We start from the raw sequence: 16,384 nt of genomic DNA, 5'->3' as shown, positions 1-16,384 counted from the left end.
GGCAGGAGTGCACCAAATACCCAGAGGCTGATTCTCTCATAGGGCCTCATCTAATTCCTGTTCAAATCAAAGGGCGTTTGTCCTCAGTCTTTAATAGGACTTGGTTCGGGCCTACATTGAAAATGCTTAACTCTGAATATGTTTACACTACAGAGTTTTGTCGGAAAAACAACTGCAATTGCATTCTTTCAAAAGTAAATTGAAAGAACAGAGGGGGTCTTCCTCTTTCTATGAGGAAGAAACCTTTTTCCGAAAAAGGTCTTTTGGAAAAAGGCGTGTGTGGACCGGGAAGAGGGAGTTTTTTCAAAAGAAGAGGAAAGAGGAAAAAGCACAGGTGCCCTGGTGGCCACTCCATCCATAGTAATCACAGCTTAAATGCGAGATAGCGTCCGTTCAGTGTGGACGCTATCTTCTGAAAAAGCATCGCTTTTTTGATGCACTTTTGTGTGTGGACATTCTCTTTTGGAAGAAGATTTTTCGTAAGATCTCTTCTGAAAAAAGGTTCTTTCAAAAGAAGCCTGCAGTCTAGACATAGTCTCTATGAATCACCCCATTGATTTCCATGGGGCTACTTCATGAGTAAAATTTTATTACAAGGGATGATACAATAAGGCCCATAATTACCAAAATAAACAATAGGATGATCTTGAAAGCAGAGGGAGATTGGAGACATGGGGATATTCATTTGACAGTGAGTTATAAAACGGAAGATGGATAACTCTTGACCTCCGATATGTCATGGCACATTGTAACCTTAGGAAGCCCAAACAATCAACCATTCCTTTCTGACAGCAGCAAAATATGCTACTGTTAAAGAAGAATCTATTTTTTCAAACAGAAGCTATGCATTAGACTCTAGTTTTCATGGCAAAATTGACAGTTGTATCTGAATTAGTCATGCAGCATACAATGTATTAAAGTCTCCAGGAATAAATGGTGGAAATATGGATCAGGGAATCTTGGCTATCTCCTTCCAAATCTGTTTCCAAGAAAGGGAAGTGTTGAAGGCTTTACCCCTTGCTGTGCATACCTTTTAATATCAATGTATTACTTTTCCTGGTGTTCAGGAATATTCCAAGTATGCTGGCAATCACCAACAGAAAAACCGATTGGAATTTGAGTCTCTGAAGTCTTGCCAATGTTGAGGGTTGTCCTACAGCTAGAAAAGATTTTTTTTTACATAACTATCATGATTTTAACATAAGTAAGATATTACTAGACCTATTTCTTCCCTGTTAATGGGAAAATTCTTGGTTCTCATGGTCAAGCCATAATATCACTTGCTGACAACAGTGAGAGTAAATAATCAATGGGATCTTTCCAGCATGGGAACTGAAGCATAAGAAAGTTAACACATAATCCAATGGCTGGAAGTTGAATTCTGAGTGGAAATAAGGTATAAACTTTTAATAGTAAGAGTAATTAACCATCAGTAATTAATCACCAAAGGGTGATTGATTAATTCTCCCTCACTGAAGATTTTTCAATCAAGATTGGAGGTTCTTCTTAAAGAGATGCTCTAAGAAATTTTTTTGAGAAATGTTATGATCTGTATTGTGCTGGAGGTCAGACTTCATCACTAGATAATCACAAAGGTCTCTGCAGGCCTTAGGAGACATGATTTTATTCCATAGTTTTTTAAGTATTTGAAATGGTAGCCTCTGTTGATAATTCCCTGCCAAGATATTATTCTACTTGACAGATTAAGCTATGAATCCCTCCCTCTTATCGTGGCTAGCAGATGTACCTGGCTTTGCTCAGGTCTTTAACTGAAGTAAAAACATTTTTTAAATAAATGAAAAATGTACATGCTTTATTTCAATGATTGTATTTTTTAAAAATTAAGGAAAAAGAAGGCTGAAGTGAGGGTTCAGAGATAAGTAGAGGAAGGGGGTGGGCGCCTTCGGGCAAAGGGTTTGGAGGCGTGGGGGCTCAAGACAGGAGGTGGGGACCTCAGGGCAGGGGAAAGGAGGTGGAGGATTCAGTGGGAAGGAGCTGGGGGTGCAGAAATCAAGGGAGATGGGAGGTACAGGACTCAGGGCAGACGGCTCAGGACAACAGGTTAGGAGATGAGGGGTTTACTGGGGCTGCCTGTCACAGCAAGGGTGGCACTGCTCAGGCTCCTCGTGTTCCTCTTCTCTGTGCCCCTTCCTTTTGTGACTGGGGAGTGAGCCAGCTGAGACACAAACCATGCTATGGAAACTGTCCGATTCCTGGCACTTCCCATTTTCCAGGCACAACCAAACCCTGACATTGGTTAAAGTTAGGGTAAGAGGAAACTGCATATCAAATTTGGTGGTCCTAGGAAGAGTTTTTGAATGAATGGACTCACAGATACATGGACACAATCTTTTATATATATGTGTGTGTATATATGGAGAGAGAGAGACAGAGAGAGAGAGAGAGAGAGAGAGAGAGAGATTGAGCAGGTTCAATTAAACTACTGGCTCTTAGTAAATTTGGCTTTAAGAGACACAATGAAAGGGTAATTTACCTCCTTAAGAGTAGTGCAGCCTAGGTTAGCACATCCTTGTAAGAAGGCATGGAAAAAGTAGACCATTATGGAATTGGGATGGAAAAGAGGGCCCTACAAATTGTGAACCCCATAAACATTGCTTTTGTGCAAGTGGGGCTTGCTCTGAAGCAAGACTGTATAACAGCCACTAATAACACAAACAGACCAGTTGAATGTCAATATAATTGGGAACATCTCTGGGAAACCCACTTGCCTCAGCAGAGAATTTGACGTAAAGAGTCTATGTAAGAGTGGAGGTATATCCAGGACCAAATCCAGGTTAAAACCCTCAGAAATGTTAAAACAAACAAACAAACAAACAAAGCCAAACCATCCACATGGATGAAAGGAGGCCAAGTGTTGCTGAACCTAGCAATCATTTGGTGGGCCACAATTGAGTGCAAAGGTAATCAGAAAATAAATTTAAAAAACTAGTACTTTGTGGAATTTAAGTCTGATGATGATTCCTATTCATTATTATATAGTAATTATATAGCACTGTAAGTGTGATGGACATTTTTTAAACATGCAAGCAGATCTAATTCTATCCCTAAAGGTTTTAATAATCTAACAAGATTATTAGTACACAAAGGAGAAAAGGGAGAGAGAGAGAGACAAATGTATTATTTATTTTCCTTTCTTTTCAATGTATTTATTAAATCACACATTTAACTGCCACTTTTTATTGCTACTTAATCTCTTCCTGTTTTCTGTAGCCAATATTTCTGAAGCCAACAGTGGGGGAAAAATGAATCCATGCCAGAGATTTATAGTCATATGCTGATGTGCTGTAAATTAAGGTAATAGCTAAAGATAAAATATAGATCCTCTTCTCCATAAAATCTAAAATTTTAAATCTAGAAAAGAGCATTTCCAACTGTACATTAGCACTCAATCAGCAAAATAAACAATCTAATCTAAGCATTACACAGGCTCCACATGAAGATAAACCAAATCAGTTCTGTCAGGACAGATGGGATCACTCTCAGACTCCATGGGGGGTGATTCCATTGTTTTGCCTGTCTCAAGTGAGGTATTAGTAAATAACTAGGACTTTGTATATTCATTTCCCTTCAAAACACCTATTTCCAACTTTTAAACATACAAAGTGTTTTATGTATTCTGTGCTTGGGAACCAGTTGTCTAACACAACATTTGCTAATCTTCTTTCATCAGGCAATTTTTATTTGGCAATGGCAAGAAAAGGAAAATCTTTCAAACATTCTTTCTTCCTTGCATAATATACAAAACACAAAAATAAATATTGCATTGTTGTTTTCTTTATGTTTCCTGACTCTAAACAGCATATCAAACAGATCCTCAGGAAAGGAATGACAAACATGGCAAGGCAATACATAAGATTAATCACAGAAACTACAACAGCTTGATTCTAGCCAATCGATCCATTTCCCACTTTAGACAAAGAAACATTTAGATGATTAGAAATCAGTCTGCAGTTCACCAGATGTCATGAAACAGCTTTCAAACGATATGGTTATTTCAGGTGCAGTTATTAGGCAAATAATTTAAAAGTCATACCCACTGCATCTAAGATGTCATTAGCATTGTCAAAAACAATCTAATGGATGTACCCTTTTTTATTAGAACTAAGTAATTACTAGCAACTATCAGTTGTTACATTTGTTAACTTATTCACCCCATTGAGGAGGTATTTTAATTCTTCCTCCTCCCCAACAATCTGCTTCCAAACTTAGACACTGATGCTATGTAAGTGCTTCATTGTGACTTATTACCATGTGCAGAGACACATTATCCTAAAAGGCCAGACCCATACAGGAAGCACATCTAGGATAGCCACCCAGATTGGCTGTAAAGGCAGAACTGTGCAAGGGTGTGCGATGCTCCCCGGGTTGTGCAGCATCTCACCAGTACCTGCCCTTAGCGTAAAACAGTCCTGTCCATGCCTGCTATAGATCATTTCCTTGTAATCAATAACTTCTGGCAGTACAAGAACTACCAACTCTGTACAGATAGCAACAAGCATACACCAACCCTCAATATTCAGCCCCTTTATCCACTGAACACTCAAGGATTGATCAAGCCAATTGTTCCCCAAAGGAGCAGTACCCCAGCAGCTTCTGAGATTCAACTCAGAATAAACACTTTGCCTAACCCCACAACATTTAGATATAGACATAGTGTAAACAAACATTCATTTATTATCAAAGAACACATACTTGAGTGAATAAGAATACTAAAAACAAATGGTTATATATGAAATAAAATAAGATGTTTTCTAGACAATGAACGTAACTAACCAGTTATTCTCTTATCTAAGGAAATTTATCTCACTCAAAGTTCTCTCCAGCATTTTCAAACATGCCTGGTTTAGGACCTATTTTTAAGAAGCCAAACCACTGTTTTTATTCCTCCACTGAGGGTGACTGGGTATCCCCTTGGTCCCCCCAAATATACTCAAACAAATGTTTGTACCTCAAGATAAATTTCTCTTCCTCTGCTTTGTTTCTCTTCTTATTAGCTTAGCTTCTTTCTTATACTTTTTCACATGCATTCGTTCAGATGAACCAATGAGTATGAGACAATACTTAATATATATGTAAACAGATACATGGCTGAACATCTGGTGTCTCACAGAAAATCTGTTTTTCACCTTTGCTGGTTACTAATGCCTTGATACAGCCTATAAGAATATATTTTTAATATTTTCCCAAAATTGTTTCTATACATACATTTCACAATTATATTGATGATCAGTGTGACACTGCTTTCCTTTGAGATTTAACATGACATTCTTTGGTGAACTTGTACGCACACATTAGTAAAGAGATTCTTGTAACACCTCTGCACACACTTGGCATTAAGAGGTCTTTGGGACACAGGGTGGCAGAAGGCTTCTTCTCCCTAGGCATCTTTGCAAGAGTCAGACACAATCAAGTGACCTACCGTTTTATTTCTCCTTTTCATGTTAAGTTTTCTTCATTGAAAGAACATCTAAAATATTTCAAAAGTGCCATGATTTTTTGTGTCCAACATCAGCAAAATTTTGCTCTATCCCATGTGGACAGCAAGCAGCTTAATCCAGACTGTCTTCTCCTGAGGAGCTGATTCAAACATTCTGTTGTGAGGAAACAACTTATTTCTTTGAGGAAAAAAATCAGACCAAGTTACCTGCATTTATGAGGGCAGAACATGATCTTGAGAGGACAGTTTCATCTTCTTCAGTTTAAGTTCTTCAATAAGGCTCTAGTTTATATTGGGAGAACTTTGTTTTATAGATGATGTTTTGGACCCATAATCTTCCTGCCTGGAAAGGCCTGTAGGGAAGTGTTGACTCCTGTGATGATAGGGGCTTTCAATGTCTTCTCAAATGATGACTCAGGGTGTGTCTGGACTACTGAGTTTTATCGACAAAAGTGGACATAATGTCGACAGAACTCAGCAGTTTTGTCGACGCTGGTAAACCTCATTTTACGAGGGTATGTCTAGACTACAGGGTTTTGTTGACAGACGTTTTGTCGACAGATACTGTCGAAAAAACTTCGGTCGACACAGAGCGTCTAGACACATTCAGTTCTGTCGACAAAGCAAGCTGTTTTGTCGACAAAACCCTGTAGTTTAGACGCAACCCTACAGGCAATAACACCTTCTGTCGACAGAACTCTGTCGACAGAAGGTGTTATGCCTCATAAAATGAGGTTTACCAGCGTCGACAAAACTGCTGAGTTCTGTCGACGTTATGTCGACAGAACTCAGTGGTAGTGTAGATGCTGGTATAGTTTTGTCGACAAAAGTCCACTTTTGTCGACAAAACTCAGTAGTCTAGTTCTGTCGACAGAAGGTGTTATTGCCTGTAGGGTTGCGTCTAGACTACGGGGTTTTGTCGACAAAGCAGCTTGCTTTGTCGACAGAACTGAATGTGTCTAGACGCTCTATGTCAACAGAAGTTTTGTTGACAGTATCTGTCGACAAAACTTCTGTCGACAAAACCCTGTAGTCTAGATGTACCCAGAGTGTCAAATACTCGTAAGGAAGCACATGCAGCAAATTTGGTCAGTAAACTATGATGTGATGCTGGGTATGTGATCGACTGCTTCTAAATTTCCATTTGTGGTTAAAATTATGGACATGGTTGAGACATGACAATTTTCAGTGGGTCTTGTCCAACTTCCAGCCTGGTTAGGAGTATGGATGATAATCTTACCAAGGTGATAGCTCAATGTCATTACTGATATCAATATATCGATTGGCTGCCTTTGATGCTGTTGATAAGAATGTTCTGTTAGCTTGCTTGAGGACCTGTATGGGGCTCCTGGATCTACTTTGCAATGGTTTTGTTATTTTTTATTTGGAAAGTCACCAAGGGGGCAATTGCTTTTCTGCCTCAGAGCTCTTGTAGAGTGCTACAAGATTCCTCCCAAGATCATCCTTCCCACTTAATCTGAGTATGCTACTGTCAGAAGAAATAATGAGGATGCCTTGGGTCAGTACGTTTAAAATGTAAATAAATATCTATACTTATGACACTCCGGTCTATTTTGTCCAACCCAAGGATTACGGGCAAGAGTTCTCCTTCCATTTACAGGTGCGGCCGGGGAGCGAAAGGGGGGTGGGAAGTGGACAGGGCAACCAGAGCAGCATGACAGGGTGGCAGTAAGACAATCAGAGAGCAGCAGGAAGCAGCAAGGAGAAATTTCCTAACTGTCAGGGTAGTTAAACAATGGAATAAATTGCCCAGGGAGGTTGTAGAATCCCCATCTCTGGAGATATTTAAGAGTAGGTTAGATAAATGACTATCAGGGATGGTCTAGACAGTATTTGGTCCTGCCAGGGGACTGGATTCAATGACATCTCGAGGTCCCTACCAGTCCTAGTATTCTATGATGGCTTTTTAATCTTCTGTATGTGGGAAAGAAGCCGTGACCCGTTTTTAGGGAAAGCAGATTTCATGAGTATTGCCCATGACTTTATCACTTAACAGATGAGAGTATTGCAAAATTCTTCACATAGCATTGCAGTTTAAATCAACTCTAAAACAGAAGAAGATGCAGAGGGTGTTAACTCGCAGGGCCAGGGCCCAACAGGGTTGTATTCGCTTCAAGACAGAGTCGATTAGGGATAGTTGCTTTTATTAATCTCACTATGTCACTACTATTACAGGCTTAATACTGCCAGATGGTTACACAGCTACTACAAAGTAATATGCCAATGAGCATAGGCAGAACAACGAATAAAAGCGAGCAACCAGCACTTGGAACTGCTTTGGCCCCTTCAGTCTGTAGGGAGTCCCGTTCCTATCACCTCGCACCTGGCTGCAGTGGACGAGGCTCCCGCTAGGAGAACCTAGGGCATCTTCTGAGGTCTAGGTCCCTGGTGAGACTCACCGGACACGGGACTCCCTACACTAGTTATACTACAGTTGTTTACTGGGTATGCACATACTGGCCCAATGCCACTCTCAACATTTCCATGGGGCTGAGAACCGAGGTCATGTTATTTATCCCATACTCCGTTCTCAGTTAGCAAGCACAGGCAGTTGTGGCTAATGAAGGCTGTCTGATAAAGAACACCTGCTATTTTTGCCAGCAGGGCTCATGGTTGGCCTAGAGAAATACAAATTTAACCCCTGCAGGCCCACATATGGCTTTTTATGTGACAAAGGGCAATGGCATAATTAAGCAGAGTCTCAATGTGAGCATAACACCAATACCCCTGAGTCTGCACTGCACCATCTGTTGGCTCTGACCTATGGCGTCCACAATGGCTTGTGATCTGACTATCTCAGGGTATGGCTACACTAGCTCGTTAATTTGAGCTAGGTAGGCAAATGAGGTGACCAGAGTCGCAAATGAAGCCTGGGATTTAAATATCCTGCGCTTTATTTGCATGTTCCCGTCCGGTCGCCATTTTGAAATTTCACTAGCCCGAATTCACTGCTGCACGGCTACACGCGGCAGCGAAAAGTTAATTCGAACTAAGTTCTTAGTTTGAATTCACTGTTACTCCTTGTGGAATGAGGGGTAACAGTTAATTTGAACTAAGGACTTAGTTCAAATTAACACGCGGCAGTGAGTTCGGGCTAGTGAAATTTCAAAATGGTGACCTGACAGAAATATGCAAATAAAGCCTGGGATATTTAAATCCCGGGCTTCATTTGCAACTCCGGTCACCTCGTTTGCCTACCTAGCTCGAATTAACAAGCTAGTGTAGACATACACTGAGAGGCTCCTCAGATGACTCTGGTACAGGTGAGTCTGCCACAGCACAGGATGTGGAGCTTCCTTTGCACAGAGGAGATGATACTTTTGGCAGGGCATACCCTGAGAGGGGCTGGACTTGGAATGCACTCCCACTGGATCCAAAACAGACCATGCCCTGAAGGGCACAGCACAAATGAACTTCAGGGACGTTTATGTTTTGTGGGATTTCAGGTATAGCTTTTCACTTGGAGAAAATGTTTGTTTTGAGAAGCTGAGATAAAGAATTTTCAGTTTTATGGAGAGCTCAGCTCAGCACCTGCTTCTTCTTGGTTGGAGGCTGAGGTGGGCCAGACAGGAGATCGGAGCAAGTGTGCCCCCCACTTGCCAGAGGCCCCATCTCCTCCATAGCCCTGCTCTCCTTGGAGGACAGATTGGAGACCATTCACAAATAGAAAGATAGTATCGCCGTTATTAATAATGTTTTTCACATCTATTAGAGACATTAAAAGTGCAATACATTATTTTAAATGGATGCTGATAGCATTTATACCTTTGAATGTTTCTCTTTCCTCCACCACCACTTTTATATTTGACACGGGAAAGAATCCACTTTTTTTTTCTCAATTTTTATAGAATGTTTCTGATTTCTATTAGCCCTGACTATCTCCTTGACTTGTCAAGCAATTAAAGTGACAAAAGTAATAGCAGATGCTTCTTTTACAGATAAACCTATGACAGGAAGATCATATTTTGCAATTTATTGCAACTGCTTGACATAGACTAATGATTGTAAGGTAACTAAAAAGATCCTGATACTAAAACCACTGGTTTGCTTTTTTCAGATTAAATAAATACATAACCAAATTTCAATCTCATTATAATAGCACATTAGATGGTCTCCAACTTGCCTTGATTTTTATTTTATTTGATGATTGTAAATAAACTCTGGAAAATTCCTTCCAAGATTTTACCACCTGAAACTGCAGCTGTTGGCTGACACTATCAAAGCCTCACAATTCCAAACTCACGTGCAAATCTCATCAAGTGCAGACATTTCTAATTGGTTCCAGAAGTTTTTCTTTTTGCTAAGATCAGGGGGCAAAGGAAGAATAATGAGGAGCTTTTAAGCAGGGCAGGGGGAGGGTGTTGAGCTTGGGGAGTGGAGATTTTAAAAAGCTCCAGCTTGGCTACTCTGCCAGAAATGCGGAGCAATTTTACGGTCAATTGGCCAGAGCATCTGGAACCATACATCATAGTCTTTAGTTGATGGTGGTGAAGCCGACTCACAAACTGGCTCAGGCTAAAACCAGTAATGATTCTGCTGTCACACTGAAATGGAAACTAACTTAATCTATTGCCAGATTTAACTGAGACTTTTTCTAAGGGACATTATTTCTCTTAGGGCAGTTGTCAAGAATATTAAAAGTCCAGGCCACTGAATGCTCACGACACATTATGGCAGACTTTTATGAGCAAAGGTAACATATAAAATAAAGATTACAAGTTGTGTTTGTTTAGTTCCACATGTGTTGACAAGGCTTTTTATCATGAGGCTGTAGGGTTTCCTCCCATCCCTCCTCCTTCCACCTTCATTTTTAAAATATATTTCATATGCACCAGCCTACCTTGTTAGTGCATGGAGACTGCACAAATGCTGAAGTCATAAATTATAGCCCAGGGCATGGAGCATTCCACATAATGGAAGCCAAATATGAGATATGCTGCTCTTGAAATATGGCACTGATGATCATAATGAGGAGCAGAGCAAAAAATAAGTTGATGTGCAAATAATTCCTTTTAAGTAAAGGTTTGTTTTAAGTCATTGCCATTAAGTCTCCATTCTAATGCTGGTAAACTACATTAACAAACAAGTGAGGTAACAAGTCTCTGCGAGATGTAAGAAGATGAAAGTCAGTAGTATGGTAATACATCACATTCAGAGGGACCATCGTGAGTTAACTTTTAAGTATATATCAATTATATATTTGTATCCAGACAAAAACAGAGGAACAGCACACTAGATCTGACAGTGTCTCATCTAGTCCAGAATCCCATCAACAACAGCATTCAAGTACAGCTGCTTCTAAAAAAAAGATGCTGGCAACCTACAGAGGTCAGTTGTGGAATATCCAGATCACAAGGAAGTTTCTCTTAGCCTTCAGTAGTTAGAATCTAGGATACATCCTAAAGCATGAAGTTTTACATTCCTTCTAAAACTCTTATTATTCTTTAATCCATATACAACCCATGCCTGAGTCAAACTGAAAAGAAAACAGAAATACTTTATTTTAAAAGTGTTGCTTGCTGTGGTAGCCACATGGTAGTCATGTTTATTTATAATACTGTGTAGACACAGCTAGAGTTTTTTTAATATTTGAGAGCAAGGCCTCATATCTGGAAGTTTTGTAGCTCTGTAGTGTTCTCTTTTTATAAGAGCTAATAAAGTCTTCCATAGTTAGTTTGGTTGCAGGGATGCATAGAGCTTGGTTCAGTCACAATGTTTAGTCTTAGAGTTTTTACACAGCTATTAACAGGCAAGTTTTGCACCAACAGATCAAATGCCTCCCTCCCCCTCAAAAAAACATGGTCAGGCTATGTTAAAATGTGGAGTGAGCATTCCAATATTGCTTTAATTTAATGCAGATCTGTTTAAAACCATTATATTCAGCTCAAGTCTAATATAGACAGCTTCTGTTGAACCAAATTTTGAGTTTAATTTCTGTGAGATGTTTTTATTTTGTTCACAGAAACACTTCTTAAGTTTTTTCAGTATGTTCTTTAAAGTCCCTAACCCAAAGTAAATTAGTATCCATTATAATTTCAACATCTTCTTATCATTGGGATATTGCTACAATTATTCCTTGAAATACCCTGCGAGCAGTGCCAATACCAAACATTCATTTGCATTTATAATGGTTTATTTAAAGTCACAACCTTAGAACTTAAGGCATCTAATTTTACTAATCAAAATGCCCTGAACCTACTATGGAGAAGATATTTGTTTCTGAGATCTTATCTTCAATTGTTTAACAATTTATATCAGATACTCTTCCTGTTTATCTATACTTTATTTAACCTTTCAGTTACACTAGAATTAACCCACATGTTCAAGTCAACAATGTTGATTTAAAATCACCTTGAGAAAAAAATCCATAGCCTCCTTAGTGTTTCCCTCAGCCCAAAAGTATGAATAAAGAAAACACTACGGCCAGATTCTGATTAGCTTTTGTGCAAGTAGGCAGATTACTTTTGTAAAATAACTCCCCTTACTCAGCTGGTATAAAGGCCTGCTTGAAGCTCCTTAAATCTGGCACTGAAGAATTGATACTTATTCCATCTTGTGAGCCATCTTTACATCACTCTAAAATCTCATGAATCTCATCCATTTCAGATAGAAACACATAATTTTCTGTAATGCATATTTGACTACAAGAGAATAAATATGAATAATATTTATACTTACCCAAGCACATTTCAAATGATTCAAGATAGTGCTTAGCAAACAGAAACTGCCATAGAACTGCTCCAGTGAGCACCACAAACTTCTGGGGCAGAATTATCCACTACATTCTAGGTGTACAGAGTATGTACATTTTAAAATTTACAATCATTTTCTTTATTTTCCTAAATCAGCATCCAAAAAGACAACTTTTAGGTACTGACCAAGTGAGTCAACAGAAACTGGAGTCAGAGATATTCAAACTACCACCACAAATATCTATAATTGATACACAAATATATTCCGTAGGGGATACATTAGTGGTGGACAAGTGAGAGAATGAGAAAGAGTGTGTGCGTATGGGTCCTTCAGATTAAAAAGAGTGAATGAAAATGATAAAACAACTATCTGTCTCAAGTTGTAAATAAGACTGGTGTCTGTGTGCAAGAGAAATAGAGGGGGGAAAGAGGGATGTGTGGATGAGCAGATGAAAAATTTAAAAGGACAAAGGTGGCATAAGTAACGATAATCATTTCACATACTAGACAGGTTAACATTTGTGTGTGTCATAATATATCATTGTACATACATAGCCAAGTTAAGTGAGTAGTTTTCACTGATCTACCTTAGACCTAACCTCAAGATCTGAGAAATTCTGGGGAAAGTTGTCGAAATTTTTTACTGCTGGGTCACTGGTTTCAAATTCACCCAGATCAATAACAATCAGAAACTATTGCCACCTGAAAGCTGTTTGATAGGGTTCTTGATTTTGTTTTATGAGTTTGTGATCTGTCGATTTCTTTTTAGGTGACTGCATCATAAAACTCACTAGCACAAATTACAATCCTTTAGTAACACTCAAAGCAGTGTGCATGTAGAATTAAACATTTATTTTTATCTATGAAGGTAAATCTTCTAGATCCTGGCACCCTTAGATGAACTGTACCATATCTTTGGGGTATGTCTATGCTGTAGTAAAACACCATGGCCCACACCAGCTGACTGATGCTAGAGAGGGACTAGAAAAATGTAGTATAGGTGGTTCAGGTTTGGGCTTGAGCCCAAGTTTCAGGACCCCGGAATGAAGAAGGGTCCCACATCCCAGGCTCCAGCCTGAGCCCAAATACCTACACTGCAATTTTACAGACCATGCCCCAAGAGCCTGAATCAGCTGTGAGTGTTTAATTGCAGTATAGACATACCTATAATGTATCTATTCTGTAGTAAATGGAACACTTGATGTGTCCAGTGAGACAGTTAACAAACCCTATATTAACTTTAAGACTCTATATCTGCTGTTTCATATTTTGATTTGTTCTCTGGAAAATTATTTAGATGGCACTTGCGCTTATAGTATTTTCAAAGAAAACATCACGGAACAATCTGTTCCCGAGATACTACCAGTGATGACTAACCTGCTAGTGCAAAATAAGAAGGGAGACAAAAAAGACAAGGGGCCAGGGAAGTAATCAAATGGGAAGACCAATATGAGGAAAAAAGATAAAAAGACTAAAGAACACAGAAAGAAATAACCAAAAAGCAAAAAGGGGAGGGTAAAAACAATGGAAGAAGAGTTACAGAAGTCAGAGACCAAAGGACATCAATATTACAGTGAAGAAAAAAGATGAAGAAAAAACTAAGAAACAAAATGGATTTTTTAAAAATTCAAGATTTAGAGCTAGGGTGGGGAACTTCCAGCCCACCACACATTTTAATCCAGCCCTTAGGGGGTCCAGTAGCCATGAAACGCTGCAGTCCTGGGAGCCACTTTAAAGACTTCCCCCAGCCTCTCTTGTAGCACAGATGGGACACAACTGGCTCCTCTCCTGCACTTAGGAGAGGCACGCACAAGAGAGCTGGCCAGAAGAGGAGGCTCCATGTGCTGGAGCCCCTGTGCAAACAGAAGTGCCTCCAGTACTTCAGTGATTGCCGCCCTTCCCCCGCACCGGGTGGCCAGGAGGCAGCACAGAAGAAGCTGGAGCTGCTTCCCAGCTTTGGGCGGCTGCAGACGCTATTAGCAACAACAACTCCTGCCCATATGGAGGCGTGTGGGACCAGGAGGGAAGAGGAAGGGGGAAATCTGTCCCTAGAGCGGGAAGCCTCCAAAACCCTTCCCAGCATGGGGCACTTCTAGGGAAGAAGAGGAGGCCACAGCGGGGCCAGCTTCTCCCCTTCCCAGTCCCTTCCCTGCATAAGGTGACTGCATCAGAGAGCAGGGTCTGGCAACCCCAGCTACACGCTGCCAGCAATCCCTCATAGAATCATCAAATCCTAGCATTGGAAGAGACCTCAGGAGGTCATCGAGTCCAACCTCCTGCCCAAAGCAGGACCAATCCCAACTAAATCATCCCAGACAGGGCTTTGTCAAGCCGAGACTTAAAAAGCTCTAGGGATGGAGATTCCACCACCTCCCTAGGTTACCCATTCCAATGCTTCACCACCTTCCTAGTGAAATAATTTTTCCTAATATCCAACCTAAACCTTGCGCACTGCAACTTGAGACCATTGTTCCTTGTTCTGCCATCCATCACTACTGAGAACAGACTCTCTCCATCGTCTTTGGAACCTCCCTTCAGGTAGTTAAAGTCTGATATCAAATCCCTCTGCACTCTTCTCTTCTGTAGACTAAACAAGTCAAAATCTCCTTGTAAGTCATGTGCTCCAGCCCCCTAATAATTTTCGTTGTCCTCCGCTGAACCCTCTCCAATGTGTCCACATCCTTTCTGAATTGGATGCTATATTCCAGATGTGGTCTCACCAGTGCGGAAGAAAGGGAAATAATCACTTCTCTACATCTGCTGGCAATGCTCCTAATGTAAAATATACACCTATGTATTCTAAGTCCAGACCACCCCGCCCCCCCCCACCACCAAAATCCTACACTCTAAACACAAATGCTAAAGAGGATGTGAAATCAGGAAACACAAATTGAATCTGATTTCCTTGACAACTGAGTATGCTACTTCAGGTGGATTGTTAAATCCTTCAGAATAATTAAGATCATGCAATAAATTAAATCTGGAGGTTGGGCAGCACATGAAGGAATTTCTTTAAAAGTTTATGGCCACTAATATATTATACACATTTTTGTGTCTGACTTTTTTTTTTAAATTGATACATTAGGTACCAACCACAATTAACAATTTCCCCTATAGCAATCTGTGAGAAACAGGATAAAAGGCTAAGAAAAAATTCCAAAATTCTGATCAACTGTATAGTCAAAATATATAACAGAAATATATAACTCTAAAGGCAACCCTTAATCTTAAATTGGCAAAATGATTATTTTCTGAAAAGGGAAAAAAATCAAGAGTCCCTAGGGCCTGCAATCTGCATATAGCACTCTTAAAAACAAATATCTTACCTCATAAGTAAATGCCAAGCTAGCAATGTATGTTTTCAGGTAGCCAACTTTGTGCAGAACTAGAAAAACTGCGCAGCGGACAGCTTCCAAACTAGCTCCTTTGGGCCTAGAAATAAGAATTAAAATTATTGTTCCATCTTTTCTTCATTACATGTTGAGTACTCTGTTCAGTATGTCATTGGCAAATAGGGATATAATATGAGGCACTGAGGACATCCTGTAGTTATTTTCACTAAAAATCTGATTTAAGTTTACAATTTAAAATTTAGCTCTGAATTTCCTGGATTAGTAAACTTGGTCTGAGGATCAACATGTTTGTAATGTGTTCTGCCTCAGTGGTTCTTGGACTGTGGATCAGGACCCCAAACTGTGTTGTGACCCGCTTTTAAGGGGGCATAAGGGCTGCCATTAGATTCGCTGGAGCCCTGAGTCAAAGCTGAAGCCTAGTGGCTTCGGACATGGGAATCAAGTTAGAGGGTTTCAGGCCTGGGGCTTTGACTTCTGCTTCCCCAGCCTGGAGTGGTGGGGCTCAGACTTTGTCTCCACCATCCGGGGTGAAAAGGCTCAAATGAGCTCAGGCTTCAACCCCCCTCCCTCCCCCGATAAGGTCATGTACAGGTTGGACCTCACAGGTCTGGCCCCTTGGGACCTGACTGGTCCCGAATGAGGATATTTGCCAGATCAAGGAAGGTCCCTCCTCTTGTGGCCATGTTGCCACCAGGCTAGGGCTCCAACCTGTCCCCACTGCTGCCTCAACCCCATGGGGCTCTCCCCAGTCCCACTGCTGCTGGGGCTAGAGTGCCATAGCCAGAGATGTGAAAGAGAAGAGCTCCGCAGCCACCTGGCTCCACAGCTGGAGCCAGAGCTCTGTGGCCCAAGTGGCGGAT

General features: G+C 40.4%; 1 protein-coding gene across 1 annotated transcript in view; it reads right to left on the bottom strand.

The window, feature by feature from the left end:
• Nucleotides 1–16,384, bottom strand: part of AGMO (alkylglycerol monooxygenase) — a 270,854-nt gene that overhangs the window by 101,740 nt on the left and 152,730 nt on the right. Inside the window, exon 12 of the mRNA XM_006138322.4 lies at nt 15,498–15,603. Within this exon, the coding sequence (XP_006138384.2) occupies nt 15,498–15,603 (106 nt within the window). The remainder of the gene's footprint in view (nt 1–15,497; nt 15,604–16,384) is intronic.

The sequence above is a fragment of the Pelodiscus sinensis genome, chromosome 2 (assembly GCF_049634645.1).
Source record: "Pelodiscus sinensis isolate JC-2024 chromosome 2, ASM4963464v1, whole genome shotgun sequence".
Lineage (NCBI taxonomy): Eukaryota > Metazoa > Chordata > Testudines > Trionychidae > Pelodiscus > Pelodiscus sinensis.
This window is presented reverse-complemented; position numbering and strand designations above follow the sequence as displayed.